At 47.1% G+C, this 17,207-nt stretch overlaps 1 protein-coding gene across 1 annotated transcript in view; it reads left to right on the forward strand.

The window, feature by feature from the left end:
- Myo3b (myosin IIIB) overlaps positions 1 to 17,207 on the forward strand; it is a 293,027-nt gene that overhangs the window by 17,169 nt on the left and 258,651 nt on the right. The window contains exon 6 of the mRNA XM_059260661.1: positions 16,320 to 16,465. Within this exon, the coding sequence (XP_059116644.1) occupies positions 16,320 to 16,465 (146 nt within the window). The remainder of the gene's footprint in view (positions 1 to 16,319; positions 16,466 to 17,207) is intronic.

The raw sequence follows: 17,207 nt of genomic DNA on the forward strand, positions 1-17,207 counted from the left end.
AAGCAAAATAAGCAACAGCCACCTCACCTTGCCAATTCCTCAGCTGATCCTGTTTCCTTAGCCTGGAAGTCTCTGAGTCCTCATCTAAATGGGTCTCAGCTGAACTGTGCTGCTCAAAAGCCTAAAAGCTTAACCAAGCTCTAGTTCCTCGTCCTCACGCCTTAAATACCTTTCTGCTTCCTGCCATTACTTCCTGGGATTAAAGGCTCACTGTTAATCACGCCTGACTGTTTCCAGTGTGGCTTTGAACTCACAGAGATCCAGACTGATCTCTGCCTCTGGAATGCTAGGATTAAAGGTGTGTGTGCCACCATTTTCTGGCCTCTATATCTAGTGGCTGTTCTGTTCTCTGACCCCAGATAAGTTTATTAGGGTGCACAATATTTTGGGGAACACAGTATCACCACAGAGACCCCAGTTCTCAAAACCTCCCTGGCTAGAATTGCCGCAAGCTATATGCCTTCGTTAACCAGGGGCTGCCTTGGTGATGGGGGTATAGGCATGTCCGTGATGGTCAGTCAGGCAGGGGTGGCTCCGGTGCTTCAATAGCCACAGAGAAAGGACTGGGTGTGGTAAGACCCCATGGAAGCCTGCCCTGACTCCAGCTGTGCACATCTGTCATAAATTCACAGGTCTGCTGTAACCCAGCGGCATGGAGCAGGTAACTCAACACAGCCCCACAGAGATGGATCTGCTCTTAGTCTGGAGGTTAGAAATTGGGAATGAGATGTAGAAGGCCTTGTTCTCGCTGAAGCATCCCCCCCGCCCACCTTTGTGTCTTCTGCTGGAGATTAGCTGGCAGTTCTCAGTGTTTCTTGGCTTGCAGTATCGTGGTCACAGTCTCTACTTTCGTAGTACCATGGTATTCCTCCTCCATGTCTCTGCCTTCACGTGACCGTCTTCTCACGTGGGCCCTGGTCTCATGGGTGAGGGGACCACCTCATTCCAGCATGACTGCATCTTAACTAGTTGCACCCAAGTTAAGCTCATCTTTGTGGTTCCTGGGAGTTAGAACTTCAGCATTTTTCATTTGGAGGATACAGTCCATCCTCTAACAACTCCCCAGGTACTCAGTGCTGACCTTTGTAGCACAGTGTTCAAGTTCCTAAGGCTCTTGGGTGACTGCTTGGGTGCCCCCAAGTGCTGAATGTCACAGGTGTTAGTTTAAAGTGACTGCTCACACACACACATACACACACACACCACAGACACACATGCATACACATACACACACACACCACAGACACACATGCACACACAGACACACACACACACACACACACACACACACACACACACACACACACACACACCATGAATGCCTCTCTGGAGTCTGGCCTGTGATTTTAGCCTATATCTAAGGCACCTTTGTGTATGTGTGCTGTTCACTTGGGTGTTGAACACAGACAATTGCTTTACTGTTTCTTTTCTCCTCTACTGCCTCCTGATGATGATTTCTCTTAATTCATAATATGAAGGGTAACACCTTACATTTTCATGGTGTTTGCATGTTATTTTGTAGCTACTCAGGCTCACTTGTGAGGATGCCAGTTAGTGTGACTGCCTCAGTGAAAGAACGAGGAACCCAGAGCTCTGCCTGGCCAAGAGCCCACGGATGCAGGGTGGGTAGTGAGCAGGGGTGACTGGAATCTATCTTTTGCAATTCACTGCATGAAGAGATTTCCAGTATACCATGCTAGTTATCTGCAGTAGTATTATATACCTCATACTATACAGCCCATCCACCACACACTGTAATGTCCTGTGGGTAGCAGAAGGGGATGGAACCTACTCTGTGTTAGCAAAGGTGAGGAGGTTGACCGTCTACCAGACCTGCTATCTCATATTGGGAAGAACGGAATGGAAGTAACAGGAAGAGTGGAAAGAGACAATAAACGGTTGTGTCTAATGCTAAAAACAATGCCTCAGATAAAAGCTAAAACCAGAAGACCAGAGGTGTGTGTGTGTGTGTGTGTGTGTGTGTGTGTCTGTGTGTGTGTCTGTGTCTGTGTCTGTGTGTCTGTGTGTTGTTACAAATGACAACAGTCCAGGAAAAGGAATCCACATTGTCGTTAATATTTTCGTTGAGGTTATCTGTAGACCGTGCTAAAGTGACACCTTATACTTGGCTGGTGTGTGCAGGTATGGACATGCCAGCTATTAAAATATTAATGTATTTCCATTCCGAGTGGTAAGTGCCTGCCACCCAGAGCTCTTGGGTTTTCCTCAGTCTTAGAGATACCGTGTCTCTGCTCAGGCTATCCCTGGTCTCCAAACCGACTACTGGGGCAAAGCCTTGGCAGGAGGAAGCCTTAGGCCAGCACCAGCAGCTCTTCCTTCTCTAGCCTCTGCCACATGCCAGCCGAGTGTCTGGCTGTCCGAGTGTCCAGTTGTCCGAGTGTCCGCCTGAGTGTCTGAGTCTTGGGCATATGGAGCTTGCTAAGCATGAACACAGCAGAAAGGAAACCTTCAGTCAGTCACCGAGACTGACTCACACCCCAGGACTCTGATAGGTGCTTTTTCATTATAGACTTTTAGTTCATTCTCAGTGGTGGACATTACTTTTTCCCCCATTTTATCACTGAGAAAAGTGAAGCTTGGACAAGTGCAGGAGACTCCACGTCCCAGTCTGCTTGCCTAGGAAGGGCTGAGGCAGTTTGGGTTTCCAGGAAGGGTGAGAATGCAAGTCCCATTTTATAGATGACCGACTAATGCATGGAAAGAATTCTCATGCTTGCTTGGTTTTACGGGTGTTCATAGGAGATGTGGGAGACGCGTGCTTGGTGAGTGGAACACTTCACCCAACAAGACTCAAAAGTGTGGCAGAAGGATGCTCTGAAATTGGAGTTTGGGACACATCATTTTAAAAGAGCACTCGGGAGGCAGAGGCAGGTGGATCTCTGTGAGTTCGAGGTCAGCCTGGTCTATAGAGTGAGAACCAGGAAAGGCGCAAAGCTACACAGAGAAACCCTGTCTCGAAAAAACAAAACAAAACAAAACAAAACAAAAAGGCCACTGCAATGTATAGCCTGGCTTCATGGTGCGATTCTGCCCATTTTAAGAAGCATCCTGTGTCGCGGAGACCCAGAATACTCGTCATCCTTCTAAAGCAGCTAGGGGCCGGTCTCTGTATTGGAAAACAGACTCATGGGTAAAATAAACATTTGATTCTTTTCTGAAAAAAAATAATTTCTCCTCCTTTATGCCTCCGTCTGCGTGTTGTTGCAAACAAGAGCTAATCAGCAGAGGAGAAACAGATGTGCTGTGACGAGGCTCTTTGCCCTGCCCAGGGTCCTTGACAGGGATGGTTGCCATAACAACTGTCTTACACCAAGGCAGAAATAGCGCACGCATTTTGCAGCCACTCTTGACTTCATTAATTATGCCGTTCCTAGCCAAATGATACGACAACGCTATTTCCTTTGGCCCTGCCAGGATTAGAAATGACAAATGAGATATTTGTGTTGAAAGGCTGAAGAAGCCATAAAACGTCACAGTTCTGGGAGAATTTCGCCGCCATTTATATTCAATAAGCTCTCACTAGTGGATTCGGTTCCCAACCAAGAGTCGGCATTTGCTTGCCATGTATGAGGCACTGAGTGCTACATATACATTAACTGATCTAGGATCCCGGGAACAAACCAAGGAAGGCAGGGCTCTTTCCACCCTAATGTTTCTCACTGGTGAGGTAAATAAGTCACAGGAAGTTACCATCTTTGTCCTTGGACAGTTACTAGAATTTGAACTGAGATATTCAGTCCAAAGTCTTCATTACCACCACAGACATCTGTATGTGTGTGTATGTGGTGCACACGTGTGGGTACCTGTGGAGGTCAGAGGTTGAAGTTGGGTGAGGGTCTTTCTCAGTTATTCCTCCCTATTTTTTGAGACAAAGTCTTTCACTGAGCTCAGAGCACATCAGTTTGGGTAGACTGGCTGGCTAGTGAGATCCAAAGATCTGCTGGTCTCCACTCTCCCAGTTTTAAGGTCACAGACGCATGCCACCTTGGCAGCTTTTTTACGTGGTGCTAGGACCTGAATTCAGTCCCCACGCTTTCCCAGCTAGTACTTCACTCACTGAGCCACAGAGTCCCCAAAGTCCTCATCCATCATACTGCAGAAACTGTTAATTATGAGCACTGGTCCACCCAATAAAATATGTATCTTGATGAATATTTTTATCGAGAAGTATCCTTCTTGGTGCCAACCTAAAATGAGCAATAGAGAAACCAACTTTCTAAATAAAGAGTTTGTCCAGAAATTCAAAGCACAAAACCTCATTTGTGAATGTGACAATCATCCAAAGAGGTTTCAGTCGGGGGGCCTTAAAACGTTTTCATATCATTATTATTATGTGTAGGGGTGCATGTGTCTTGACACACATGTGGCAATATTGTGGAGTCAGTTCTCTCCTTCGGCCTTTTTGTGAGTTCTGGGGAATGAACAGAGAAACAGATGCATGGCTGGGTCCCAGCCCAGAGGACTTGTCCAGCACACACAAGGCTCTGAGGTCCACCCCCACTTCCCCCACCACACATACTGGTTACAGGGGCTTATCCCAGGAGGTGACATCAGTTCTTTAGCAGAGGCAGTGAGTGTGTGGCCAGTGTCCTTGGCTAGTGGATGTCTGTTATTGTATTCCTAGATTTAGTTTGGGAAAGTCTCCTTGTGCTATCTGCTGGGACAAGGAGCTGCCTGAATGCCTCTTCTTCATGGCGCAGGGCTCCATCTTACCAGGCTCAGATGTAAGAGGCTTTGTTTTGGTATTGATAACACTCACTCTGGTATGTTGAAGAAAACGTAATAGTTCAGCACGTCACTAAATACCAGTCATTAAGCTCAAGGGAAGAATCTGGAAAAATAAAGCACTTTAAGAGAATGAATTTTTCTGATCTGAGCTCTGCCATCATGGTTTAAAAACAATGGTTGCTCAGTTTGTTTTTTGTTTTTGTTTTTTTAAAATATGACTTCAGTTTGGATTAAAAAAGTTAAGAGTATTTGTATTTTAGGGTCAGAACTGGGAGCTTTCCCACATTACCACTGATGTGAGAAATGTTGTTGAAGATTAGTGTGTGTGTGCATGTAGGTGTGTATGTGTGCATGTGTGTGTACGCGTGTGCGTGCATGTGCGTGTGCATGTGCGTGTGTGTGTGTGTGTGTGTGTGTGTGTGTGTGTGTGTACTAACTCGGGCATGTGCGGAAAGAGAGCAATCTTCTCTGATTACTCTCCACCTTGACCTTTGCAACAGTCTCTCCCTGAGCCTGGGTGGCTGTTTCAGCTGCTCCTCAAGGCTAGGAGCCCTAGGGATCTGCCTGCCTCCAGCCCAGGCACTGGGATTACAGGCACTTCCCACTACACCCAGCTTTTCCGGGAGTGCCGGGGATCGAACCTGGGGCCCTCATACTTGAGCAGCAAACACTCTAGTCAGTAATGCATCTCAGCCGAGAACTTACTGAATATTTTTGACCAGAAAAGTGGGAGAAGATAGAAAGTGAGGAGGGAGAAGAGACTGCATACAAAGACAAAATAAAAGAGCATAGTGGAAGAGTGTGGGGCAGTCTCTGCCACAGGAGTGCCTTCAAAACAGTGTCACCATGTGAGGGGACAGGAAGAAGACACCACCCGTGAGGACCTGACTCTTGCCAGGCACTGAATGTGCTGCCACTTGGTCTCAAACTTTCATCTGCAGATTTGTAAATTTCTGCTCTTTATAAATTAAGCAACAATAAGCCACATGTGGTGGTGCTCACCTTTAATCCCAGCACTCGGGAGGCAGAGGCAGAGGCAGGCGGATCTCTATGAGTTCGAGGCCAGCCTGGTCTACAGAGTGAGTTCCAGGACAGCCAGGGCTACACAGAAAAACCTTATCTTGAAAAACCAAAATAAATAAAATCAGCAGCAACAACAAAACCCTTGTGCTCATATACGAGAAGAGACAGACATGGGTAGTCTCGGCCTCCATTGCCTCCTCCATTTCACAGAGAAATTGTAGATTATAGTGGGAAAAATTCCTCTCTGCTTTTACAGGACATGGCTTTTGTTATGTTCCTTGGATAATGGGGGTGGAGTCTCACCACAATCTTGGTGAGGGGAAGTGATGTTGGTGGCCTGTCTGTTTTGGCCTATGTCACTTAGGTCTCCTTTGAAATATTGGGAGGGTTATGGTGGGGTACATGGCTCAGTAGTAGAGCACCCGCCAGGCAGGCACAAGGCCTTGATACCACACCCTTGTGCAAACACACACACACACACACACACACACACACACACACACACACTCAGAGCCTGGGGATCCTTGAGGACCCCATTTGTCAGTACAATCACCATGAGAAATGCAGGCTTGGAGAGCTTGGGAGTCCCTTACAGACTTCTGTTTCTTCCCCAGTGGACTCATTCCTAAGATTGCCTTTGCTGTTTCCTGGTTTCCCAAGCATTTATTTCCTCTCTTCTTATTTGAGAAACAGAGCAGAAATCTCTGTCCTTCCGTACACTCTCAGAAGTGGCTCTGCCTCCTAAGGCCTGACATACTCATGAAGAGCTGGGGTGGGTGAAGGGCAAGTTGATGGCTGGGTCCAGACATAACTTCCCCGGGTTCCAGGGAAAGCTTCCCCCTCAGCTAGAGCTGGGTGGAAAGGTTGAGTCATGTGTCAATGTGGAGGTGTGGGGCGGCCCTGTAGGCGGTAGTGAGATGTCACCACTCTTCTTGGTGGGTCTAAGTATAGGACCCCATCTGCAAGCTTCAGGTCCAGATGTGCAGAACACATGTGTCTAAGATGGATGCTTCTGAAATCTCCACCCCACTAAGTAGAAAGTGTCAAAGCAACAGCCTCCAGTTAGCATTTGGAATCATCCAGGCTGTCCTCCCCACCTCTGTGGGGAGGTGGAAAGGGTCAAGGCACGCATTCTCTCTCACTCCGGTGTCCTCAGAAGCAGAGGTATGTGCTGAGGGAAATCAGAGACATACAACTCTCTTGAGCCCAGAGTCTCAGCTCCCAGGTGGCTCCTTGTCCTGGGAGCCCGTGTCCCACCGGTGGAAGGAAAATACGTCAGAGCTGAACTCTGCACTGCTTCCTTGCTGGGCCATCACTGAGCCATCAGAAGAGAGCCACAGGAGAGGCAGTTGGCGGGAGGAGAGACTCCCACAGAGCCTTGCCTTGAGATGACACCAAAGCAGGCAGACGGGGCAACGACTGTGCATCATACTCTCCTCTGTCCCCGAGAACTTCCATACTTCTTTCCAGTTTTAGAAAGTCAAGGAGAGTCACTCTGATAGGAACAGTGACCTTTCCAAGGGTGTCATGATGCCTGTGGTGCCCGGAGCCTGGGTGAGGACCCAAACCAGAGGCGGCTGCCCTCGACAGGGGTACGCCCCAGCAGGAACATCCTGCTCCTCTGATTTGCTTTTCTTCTTAATTTCCAAATGCATCCTGGAAGAGAAAGGCATGCTTTTCCTCACCATCTTCCTGGTGTGTCCACTGTGACCTTGGGCAAGTTGCTTCACTGTTCTGAATCTGTTTCTTCCCCCAGGGTAATGATACTGAGCTGGAGAACCCTCCACAGTTCGCTCTTCGTAGGAGGGGCTGTAACCAGCAGAGGAAAGGGAGAGCTACTTTCTCTTCTACCCTACTCAAAGAAAATGCACTGTCATTAGTGGTGGCCCAGCATTCTCCACATTATAAGAATCCCCAGAACGTACCTAACTCGGGTGATACTGGGAACCATGGAGTTTTGCACCCACCTTGGCTTTGAACCAATGGTGTGACTTTGAATAAGTCAGCCAGCTGCCTATAGGAGACTCCAGTTTCCTCTTCTGATGAGTCCCAAGGTCTTCCTGTGTCTGTCTGCGTGGAGGAGGCTGCTGGATCAGGGTGTACAGGGATTGCACTAGGTCTTCAGGATGATTGGGTCCCTAAGGTCTGAAGGACACAGATGCAATTTAGCATGCTGGTTCACCTTTCACGGGGGAGCATGTGGGTGCCAACCCTGACTCTGGGAAGGGGATTTACCAGACCGGGAAGGAAGAGTGCATGCTCCCAGGGCCTCGGAGAATGTAGGTGCAAAAGTCAGTTGTGTGCTAGCCTCAGACCTAGAACGAGTCCCCACTCCACCAGCTGTGGTGGGAGGTTGACGTTATATAAGCCTGTGGTGTGTGTTTTAAATTTGAACCTGAGCTGATTTCTCTAAAGACTTTGGCTGAATATTGCAAGTTTAAGGGGAAAAAAAAGACTTGTTGAATAACACATTTAAATTAGATACTGTTCCGAAGTTCAAAGAACAGTCTTGAGTTATTTCTAGCAATTTTTCTTGATGCATAAAATATAGATTCAGTCTGGTTCCTGAGCTTTGTGAAAGAATAACAGGGCTATCTATTCCTGTTCATCTGGTCCACAAAACCAAACTCAAACAACCCAACCAAAACCACTCCTAAAATCTCTAGTACACCCTCCTCTGAGCAATATTTTCTTCTAGGGAGGAGGGGACTTCATTTATTTACTCATCACCTAAGCATGTAATGGTGGAAGATGTTTGTATCTCAAATCGGTGAACGATGTTTACCGCTGGAATACTTACTGCTGGAATTTCTGATTACAGAGATGATTAAAAGGCTTTCTAATCAATAACCCTTGCCAATTGTGCTGCATGGATTGTGTAAGCAAAGTGAAGGCTCCTATTCACCTTCCTGCCTCTCGGCCCATCGTATTTGCCAGTCTGTTGCCCGCACTTTGGGGCTCAAGGTCAGCCAGGGAGCAACTGCTTCAGGTCTATTTGCCTTGTATCTTATTTAGCTGAATTTAGCTCTTGAGATAACAGCATTTTGCCTGTGTACTTGAATGAAAATTTAATCTCGACCTCTGGTTATAATTTTGGACTGCATGATTGATTTTAGCAAGGTGAGAAATCAGAATACAGAAAGCAAACCTAATTAAATCTTTAATGACGACATTCAGAAATATTAGTGGAGAAATACAATCTGAAGAAGACCGATCAGATTTTAACATTCGCAAGTCTTTAGGAGAGACAAACACCGGATAATACTGTCTACCTGAAGGCGTTATTGAGGAGAGTTTAGGCCAGCAGCTCTTGATATTATTTGATAAGAGTGTAAGCTAAATATCTTACTGGAGAAATCTAGGTTCCTGGGCTCTGGAGCTCCTGGGCAGACAGTTTCTTGCCTTTGGACATCCAGTGCGGTCCAGGTGTTCTCTGCAGATAGAAAGACCTGTGATAAACAGAGCTATTCCCTTGGGCTCTGAGAAGAAGGTCCCAGGTCTTTCTAGAAGAAACTCTCGCTCCTGTCTTGGGAGCCTCATCAGTGAGCCCCACTGTTTGTCTGGACTGAAATGCAGCCACAGCCATGGGGCCCTGCACAGGGCCTGGCGTCCCCAAGGAAGTGAGAGAACTCTTTCAGCCCTGCACCCACCATAGACACGGGGGCAGATGGGAATCCGTGCGCGCGTCCCTCTTTGATTAATCTCTTGGGAATCTGGTTTTGTAATCAAGACACCGCCTTTGACCTGGTGGTTCCTCGATGAAGAACCCTGAGGTAGATATTCTGGAAGAAGGAAACACAGACCAATGTGTTCATCTTTGTGCTTGCAGGACAAAGGTCAAATGAAGGACTTGCTGTTTTTAGTATAAAAATAATTCATACTTTATTGGTGAAATTATTAAGGCCACTCCACGTAGTTAAAAGGAGATTTATTTAATGGTGTAACTTACAAATTAAGGGATAGGTAGGTCGCAGGGTCTGAGGAAGGTGTATCACAGTCCAGCGGTGTTCTCTGGAGCTCTGCTTGGCCCACCTCCACCATCCAGGGTCCCTGAACAGAGTGAGTGCGCAGGCCCATTCAGATCTCGGGTCTCCAGGTGCCTCCCTTGGCCCCGCCTTGTAGGCATGACAGTTACTGAAGCCTCAATGGGGGTTGGAACTTCCAGATCAAAGCTGGAATGGCTATCCACTACAATACTTCCTATAGTCATTTGACAAAATGCAAGAGATATCAAAGGAGAAAATAAGTAAGCCACTCAGCACCAATGGCCCTCTTTGGGGCTGGTAAGCTTTCAGTACCAAAGGAAAGGTGGGATAATCAGTATTTTCCTCAACAATACTTTGGAGGATGCCCTTGAGAAATGGGCTGCCCAGTCTGTGCAGAAAGAAGAGCAGTGAGAGATTAAACACGTTGTCAGATGCCCTCACTGAGGGGTTTTAAAACCAAGATGGAGATGCCGGCATTGCATTTTCCTCTCTGTCAGAGGCCAGAGTCTCCGTGACCCAAGAGCGCCGCTCCACCCCAAAGCTGGCCACAGAGGAAATCGTCAGCTGTCTTTACTAGAACTCAGCTGACCACTCTGAGGACAAGGAGACAGTGAGGCCCAGTGGCTGTGGCATCAAGTCAAGGAACCCCCCCACCCTGCCCCACCATGCCCTGGAAGTTCCTGAAGGCAGAGGGAGGACACTCATTCATCACAGGGTGGGAGGAGGTCATTAGGAGGCCTTAAGGAGTCTGCAACCTGATCCCAGTTCCCACTGGGAGGACTCCAGAGCGGTCTCCACGGGCTGGACTGCTAGCCTGTGCTCCATGACCTAAACCATTGCGAAGACCTCCTGCTCATTCCCAGTCTCCCCTTGAAAGAAAAGTTTGGGAGGCCAAAGCCGTTACAACTGCCATTTGGAAAACTCAAGGCCACCTCTGTGTCGGGGAGCGATGGGCACTGGGCACTAAGGCTGCAGTGCATGGATACCGCTGGGAATCCTGCCATTAGTGCCCCCCTCCTCCTAAAACAAGCAACAGCGCAATCCAAGCGCCGCTAGCAGAGCCTTAAGTCCGCATTTCGAGGTAAGAACCTGGACACGCTCCATTAGCCAGCAGCCAAACAATTGCTCTGTGGCTGAAGTTCATCTTCCTTAACGGAGGGGTTAGCACAGCGACTGGTCTCTTTTCATGGACCTTAATTCCTTCTACAAAATATCAGCGATAACATCCCTTCAAGGTTCCAGCCATCAAGTAAGTACCTGCCCCAGAATAACCCACACTGCTCTCCAGCTAATTTGCATGGGGATGTTGGCCTCTCCTTTTCAAGTACTATCCCAAGGTCGCTTACTTAGAAATCATGAAGTCAAAGACTGTTAGAGCTGGACGGGATGGTAGAAATGACTCTTCTCCCAATCCTATCACTTTATACGTCAAGAGAGGTCCTGGATTATGAGTTCAGGACCAGTCTGGGCTGCATAGTGAGACGTGCATACACACACACACACACACACACACACACACACACACACACACACACGCAGAAACAAAGAAAGAAAGGGAAAGGGTAAAAAAAGAAATAAGGGCTGGGCACTGGGGAGGTGGCTCAGTGGTTAACAGCACTTGCCGTTCTTGCAGAGGACCTGGGTTCAGTTCCCAGCACCACAGTGGGCCTCTCACAACTACCTGTGACTCCTGTTCCAGGGCGTCTGATGCTCTCTTCTGTCCTCCATGGCTACTGTACTCACATGCACAAACCCACACACAGACATACACACGTAAATTAAAAAAATATTAACAGCCATAATAAACCAAGGGCTGAGGACATAGCTCAGGGGTGGAACACAGTTTGCCTGAGTCCTTGGCTCCATCCACATACAGAAGAAGAAAAACTAAGAAAGATCTTGAAGACGTAAGTGACTATTTACCCCTGATTAGGAGTAAACACAGACTCGCTTTCAACTAGCAAAAGGATTTCTTCAATGTTGTGTATGAAATCGTCATTCTTCTGGCCGCCCGGGGTCGAATGTGTCACTGTTCATTGACGTGTCCCTCCTGGTCTCCACATTAAATGAAACTCTAAGTCCTTCAGTTTGCCCTTGGACTCCTTCACCGGTCTATTCTCCCCTTCCTCCACCTCTCTGTCATTCATGCTCCTCACATGGACACCATGTCTCTACTAGAGGTGACAGAGAAACACACGCATTCATCACCGTGGGGCGGTGAGGTGATAATGGAGGTGTGTGAGAGGACGGGGTTTGTGGGATTCTGGACCTTTGTCAACTTCATCTCAACCTGTCCGTCTCCACACTTCTAGTATGACTGCCGGAAGTTGGTCAACTTAGTTCATGACCGTGTTTTGCCCTCCACAGCTACTTTCTCTGCTTAGCAGAGCTTCCTAACAAAGATTCAATTCCGGAAGTCCTTTTCCGGAAGTTCCTTTCCCCTGAGGCAAGGGGATCAAAGACAAGACAGTCACAGTGTGACTAACTCAGCTTTACTCTGAGACGAAGAGAATGCTAGGAACTGTAGTGCATTTTCTCCTCTTCATAGAGATGCTCTGGCTAGATTTATAGGACATTAATTTACAAGACATGCTGACCTTCAGGTGGGAGGCATCCTTAGAACGTTTTTTAAAAAATCCATCAGGTTTCCAAAAACCTAAATGAATAAATATCCTTTTACGAATTAAAAATAATCCTCACAGGTCTGCCCACAATTTACTCTTGTTGAGTAAACAGCTGTAAAAGGAGCTAAGAGCACCCACCTCAGGGTTGCTTGTGAAGACTAAACTGTACTGTTTGACTTGCCCTCTTCGGGGCCTAGCATGTTGTGTGGCTCGTGGCTACAAAGTAATGGTTTGTGAATTGTTTTATCAGTGCAGTTTTCTATAAATTTCCTTGGAAGAGTTTCTTTGGTTAGAACGAGCTGAGTTCTGGAGAAGAATTTGGCTGAGAGATGTTTTTGTTTTTTGTTTGTTTATGAAGACAGTGTCTATCTGCAAAGATAGGTTAAAGCCGGTTTTAAATATTTAATGACAACTCTGGGGAAGTGTCAGCACGCCCCAGTCCCCCACTTGGACGTGGTTCTGGAACTGCATTTTGTGTTCCGGCTGAGAGGGTTGGAAGTTGAGTGTCTTCCTGGAAGCTGCAGACGCCTAGTGCAAGACACTTCCCATCGTCTCCCTCAGCAGTCTCTCCCTAGTATCCTGAGATGTTAGCGCACACGTCCCTTACCAGACAAGTTAGTGCACACTGTCTGAGGACATTGATGATTGCCATGGCTTGCCACTTAACTATTAGAGGTCCGCTTTATGTTTCAACTGGCCCAGATTCTGCTTGGGGAGGGTAGAGCTTATTTTTCTTTCTCTCAAAGACCCATCCCAGTGTCATGAATAATCTGGCAAACTGTCTGTCTAAAATTATGTTTGTCCCACACTTTCAAAATGTCCTTCCAGAGAGGTGCAGAGGAGCCTTCTCTGGGGCCCCTCATAATGCTCCAGGCTCTCACTTGATTGGGGCGTGGAGAGTGGGGTGTTTTGGGACATTGAAATAGCCTCTGGCTCCAGATTCAGAGCAATCCGAACTTTAGTTTGAACACATGACAGGATAGTCTGCGAGAAGACATTCTGTTCAGACAGAGGGGTGGTGTGGTACAGGTCTGTGGGAGAACGTTTTCCAGTTCAGAGACCAGGAGAGAGAGAGAGAGAGAGAGAGAGAGAGAGAGAGAGAGAGAGAGAGAGAGAATGCATCAGAGAGAGAAAGAGCTGAGGCTAAGGAGGGGACATTTTCCTAACATTTTCCCAGTGACCTGCTATGGAAGACAGTAGATACGTTAGTTTTCCATCACTGCTATAGCAATATAAAGATCCAGGGGTGATGTTGTTTTGGCTCTTTTGGCTCTTTGTTCTTTGGGAGGCCCGCCACCCAGCTTCCAAATAGATCACATATGGAGGCTTATTCTTACTTATAAACGTCCAGCCTTAGCTTCACTTGTTTCTTGCCAGCTTTTCTTAACTTAAAATTATCCCACCTACCTTTTGCCTCTGGGCTTTTTCCTTTTCTTACTTCTGTGTATCTTACTTTCACTCTTACTGCATGGCTGGCTGTGTGGCTGGGTGGTTGGGTAGCTGGGTGGCTGGGTGGCTGGGTAGGGCTGTGTGGTTGGGTGGCTGGGTGGCTGGGTGGCTGGGTGGCTGGCCCCCAGCATCCTCCTCTCCTTGTTCTCTGGCTCTTTCTTCTCTCCCTCCCAGATTTCTCCTTCTATTTATTCTCTTTGCCTGCCAGCCCTGCCTATCTTTTCTCCTGCCTTGCTATTGGCCGTCCATCTCTTTATTAGACCAATCAGGTGTTTTAGACAGGCAAAGTAACACAGCTTCACAGAGTTAAACAAATGCAACATAAAAGAATGCAGCACATCTTTGCGTCATTAAACAAATGTTCCACAGCACAAAAAAATATAACATGTCTTAAAATAATATTCTATAACACAGGGGCTCAAAGTAACATATTTTAAAAAATATACAGTTTGTATTATTTTATCTTTTGTTTGTTTTATTTTTATTTTATGTACATTGGTGTTCTGCATACTTGTGTGTCTGTGTGAGATCCACTGGAAGTGGATGTTACAGACAGTTGTGAACTGCCATGTGGGTGCTGGGAATTGAACCTGGGTCCTCTGGCAGAGCAGCCAGTGCTCTTAGCCGCTGAGCCATCTCTCCAGCCCCACAACATATATTTTTTATTGTGCTGATTTACTTTGTGCTAAATAGCCAAGGCAGGGCAATCTACAGAGAACAAAAATTTATTCCCTCACAGTTCTAAGATCTGAGAATATGAAGATGAAGGTGCCAGGGTTCCATGAGGGTCTCTGACTCTCTTCATATGGTGAAAGGTGAGGGAACCTTCCATTCTCATGGGCTTGTATTGTCACGAATCCATTCAAGAGGGTCAAGCTTCATGACTGAACATCTCCCCAAAGGTCACATTTCCGGACACTGTTGTACTGGGAATTACATTTCTAACATGTGACTGGGGAGGCAGGGCACATACAGACCACAGTACTTTTCTTATGACTATCTAGGCCAGAGGTCCAGTAGGGAGTCTTGGCGGTCTTAGGGTTTAAAATCAATATCTCCTTTTGGAGACTTCCCTGACGCCTGAGATTTGAAAGCTTCAGTTCTGAGACCTGAACTTGGTTCTCCATCCTTTCCACCTCAGTAAATCCCAGTTCTCTGGTACATGCTCAGGTCAAACGCTTCAGCATTTTCCACAAGTCTTTTTTCTTATAAGCTCGCTCACAATTCCAGTTGGTTTAACCTTCAGAATTACATTCAGAATCTGGTTATTTCCCACCCCTCATGGCTGGATGCTACATTAGCACTATAACTGTGCGTCCTCTCCTCGATTCTGCCCTCAGCTCGCAGCCAGGGGATCTACTAGAGCGTAGGCCAGACCTCTCCCTTGTCTGCTCACAGGTAGTTGTCTCAATCAGAGTAAAAGCCAAGACAACCCGATGGCCTGAGGGGAGCAGTCTGGCCAGCCTGTGCTCACCAATGTGGTCCTTGGCCCCCTTGTTCCCACTCTGCTCCGGGAGGCAGAATCAAGGTCAACGGGGAGTCCTGGGTCCCTCCTCACCATCTGCATGGTCCTTTCTCCTATTCTCGGTGACAGTCATGAGTCTGTGTATGGAGCCTTTTCCTGTCAGACACAGAACACTGATAGAAACTGAATCCTCTGAGGGTTTGTGGTCGCCACCCCGAGGACAAGCCTGCAGTCATTTCTGATCGGCTGCTGCTCCTACCCAGTTAAACCAGGAAACGCAGGGCACCCGCAAACAGTTGTTGAGGTCTGAGGAGGTTGTTAGTAAATACAGATGTTGTTAGTAAAAGGGAAACCACAGAGCAGAGTGGATCTTACTTTTTGTCAATCAGAGGGGTCCTCCCACATACCTCCTGCTCAGTGGGCTACACTCCCAAGGACTCTGCAGTAGCCATTCTTTAGAGCAGCTGCTCTTAAGAATTTAGCAGCAGGTAGGGAGGCGCAGTTTGCATAACAAAACAAGTCTTTTTTTTTTTTTTAAAGAAAAAAGCCACCAGCCCGGCAGTACGGGACAGAGTGGCCCCTTCCCCATACACTCCCTTGTGCTACTGTTGGTACCGAGAGGGCTCAATACATGGTTTTTGAATGGAACTAACACATTTTTAAAAGTTAACAAACCCTTCTGCAACCCTGTCAGTCATGTCTGTCACATGAGAATGGGAGAAAGGGACATGCAGAGGTATGCCTTTGTGAATCTGAGACCAGCCTCAGCAACATAGCGAGACCCTGGTTCAAAAAGAGAGGGAAAAGAAAAAAGTTAGTAACCGTATCAGATGATGAGTCAGTTACGCACAAACAAGGTCTAGAATACAAAGACTTTACTGGTACCATTCAGTATTAACACAGTCAACGGAACAGACAAGGGGGCAGAATCCAAACAGCTTTTTTTTTTTTTTTTTTTTTTTTTTTTTACGACATCTGGGGTGACAGCGGGCTGATGCGTGGTGTCTCGTTTTTGTCTGACAGGTCATTGCTTGTGAGCAGCAGTATGACTCGTCCTATGACGCTCGTTGTGACGTCTGGTCTTTGGGCATCACAGCCATTGAGCTGGGAGATGGAGACCCTCCCCTCTTTGAAATGCACCCTGTGAAGATGCTCTTTAAGATCCCAAGGTAGGACACCAGATGGCGCTCTTGACTCACCAGTGCTTCACGGAACCGGTCTTTGGAGGGGAGCTGGTTGGTATGCAATTTCTCTCCAAATTTGAGAGAGCCTGATTGTGAAATATGTTTCCTTTTCAAAAAGAAGAGAAAGAACAACAGGGTTAGAGGGACACAAGGAGAGGATGCTTCTGCAAGATCACACCCCTGAGAAATGACGGGAGCATGGAACAATTGTCAGTTTTCCAGCACTACATTCAACCCTCCACCCCCACCCCACGGTCATTTTTGTGCCTTGCACAAGCGGAACACAGATGTGATGTAAGACTCCATAGTCAGTCTAGACACTGATGTTTTCTTTTCAAGTATACTTCCTCCAATATTTGGGAAATTTGGGGCCTCTCAAAACACATATTATTGTATCCACTCAGCTCAGCAGTGACTTCTGTTTGAAAAGCATCATATTATCCACACACCTAACTTCACCCCTAACTTCTAACTCAGTGGGACAGCCCTCTCAGGGGGAGTCTTTGGAGGTGATTTAGATGCAAGTATATTTTCTCCTCTCTATTTTCATTTGGGTCTGTATAAGGAATATGGTTCTTCCACAGGAACTGAACTGATCTGTGTTAGGAAGGTCAAACAATGGGAAGCCCAGCCCAGCCTGGGTGCAGATTGATAGGTAATCTGTATTTTCCAAATGGCTCTTTCAAAGGAAGACTCTGGGCCATTGAACTGATGTAACAATACACGT

This window comes from Peromyscus eremicus, chromosome 4, assembly GCF_949786415.1.
Source record: "Peromyscus eremicus chromosome 4, PerEre_H2_v1, whole genome shotgun sequence".
Lineage (NCBI taxonomy): Eukaryota > Metazoa > Chordata > Mammalia > Rodentia > Cricetidae > Peromyscus > Peromyscus eremicus.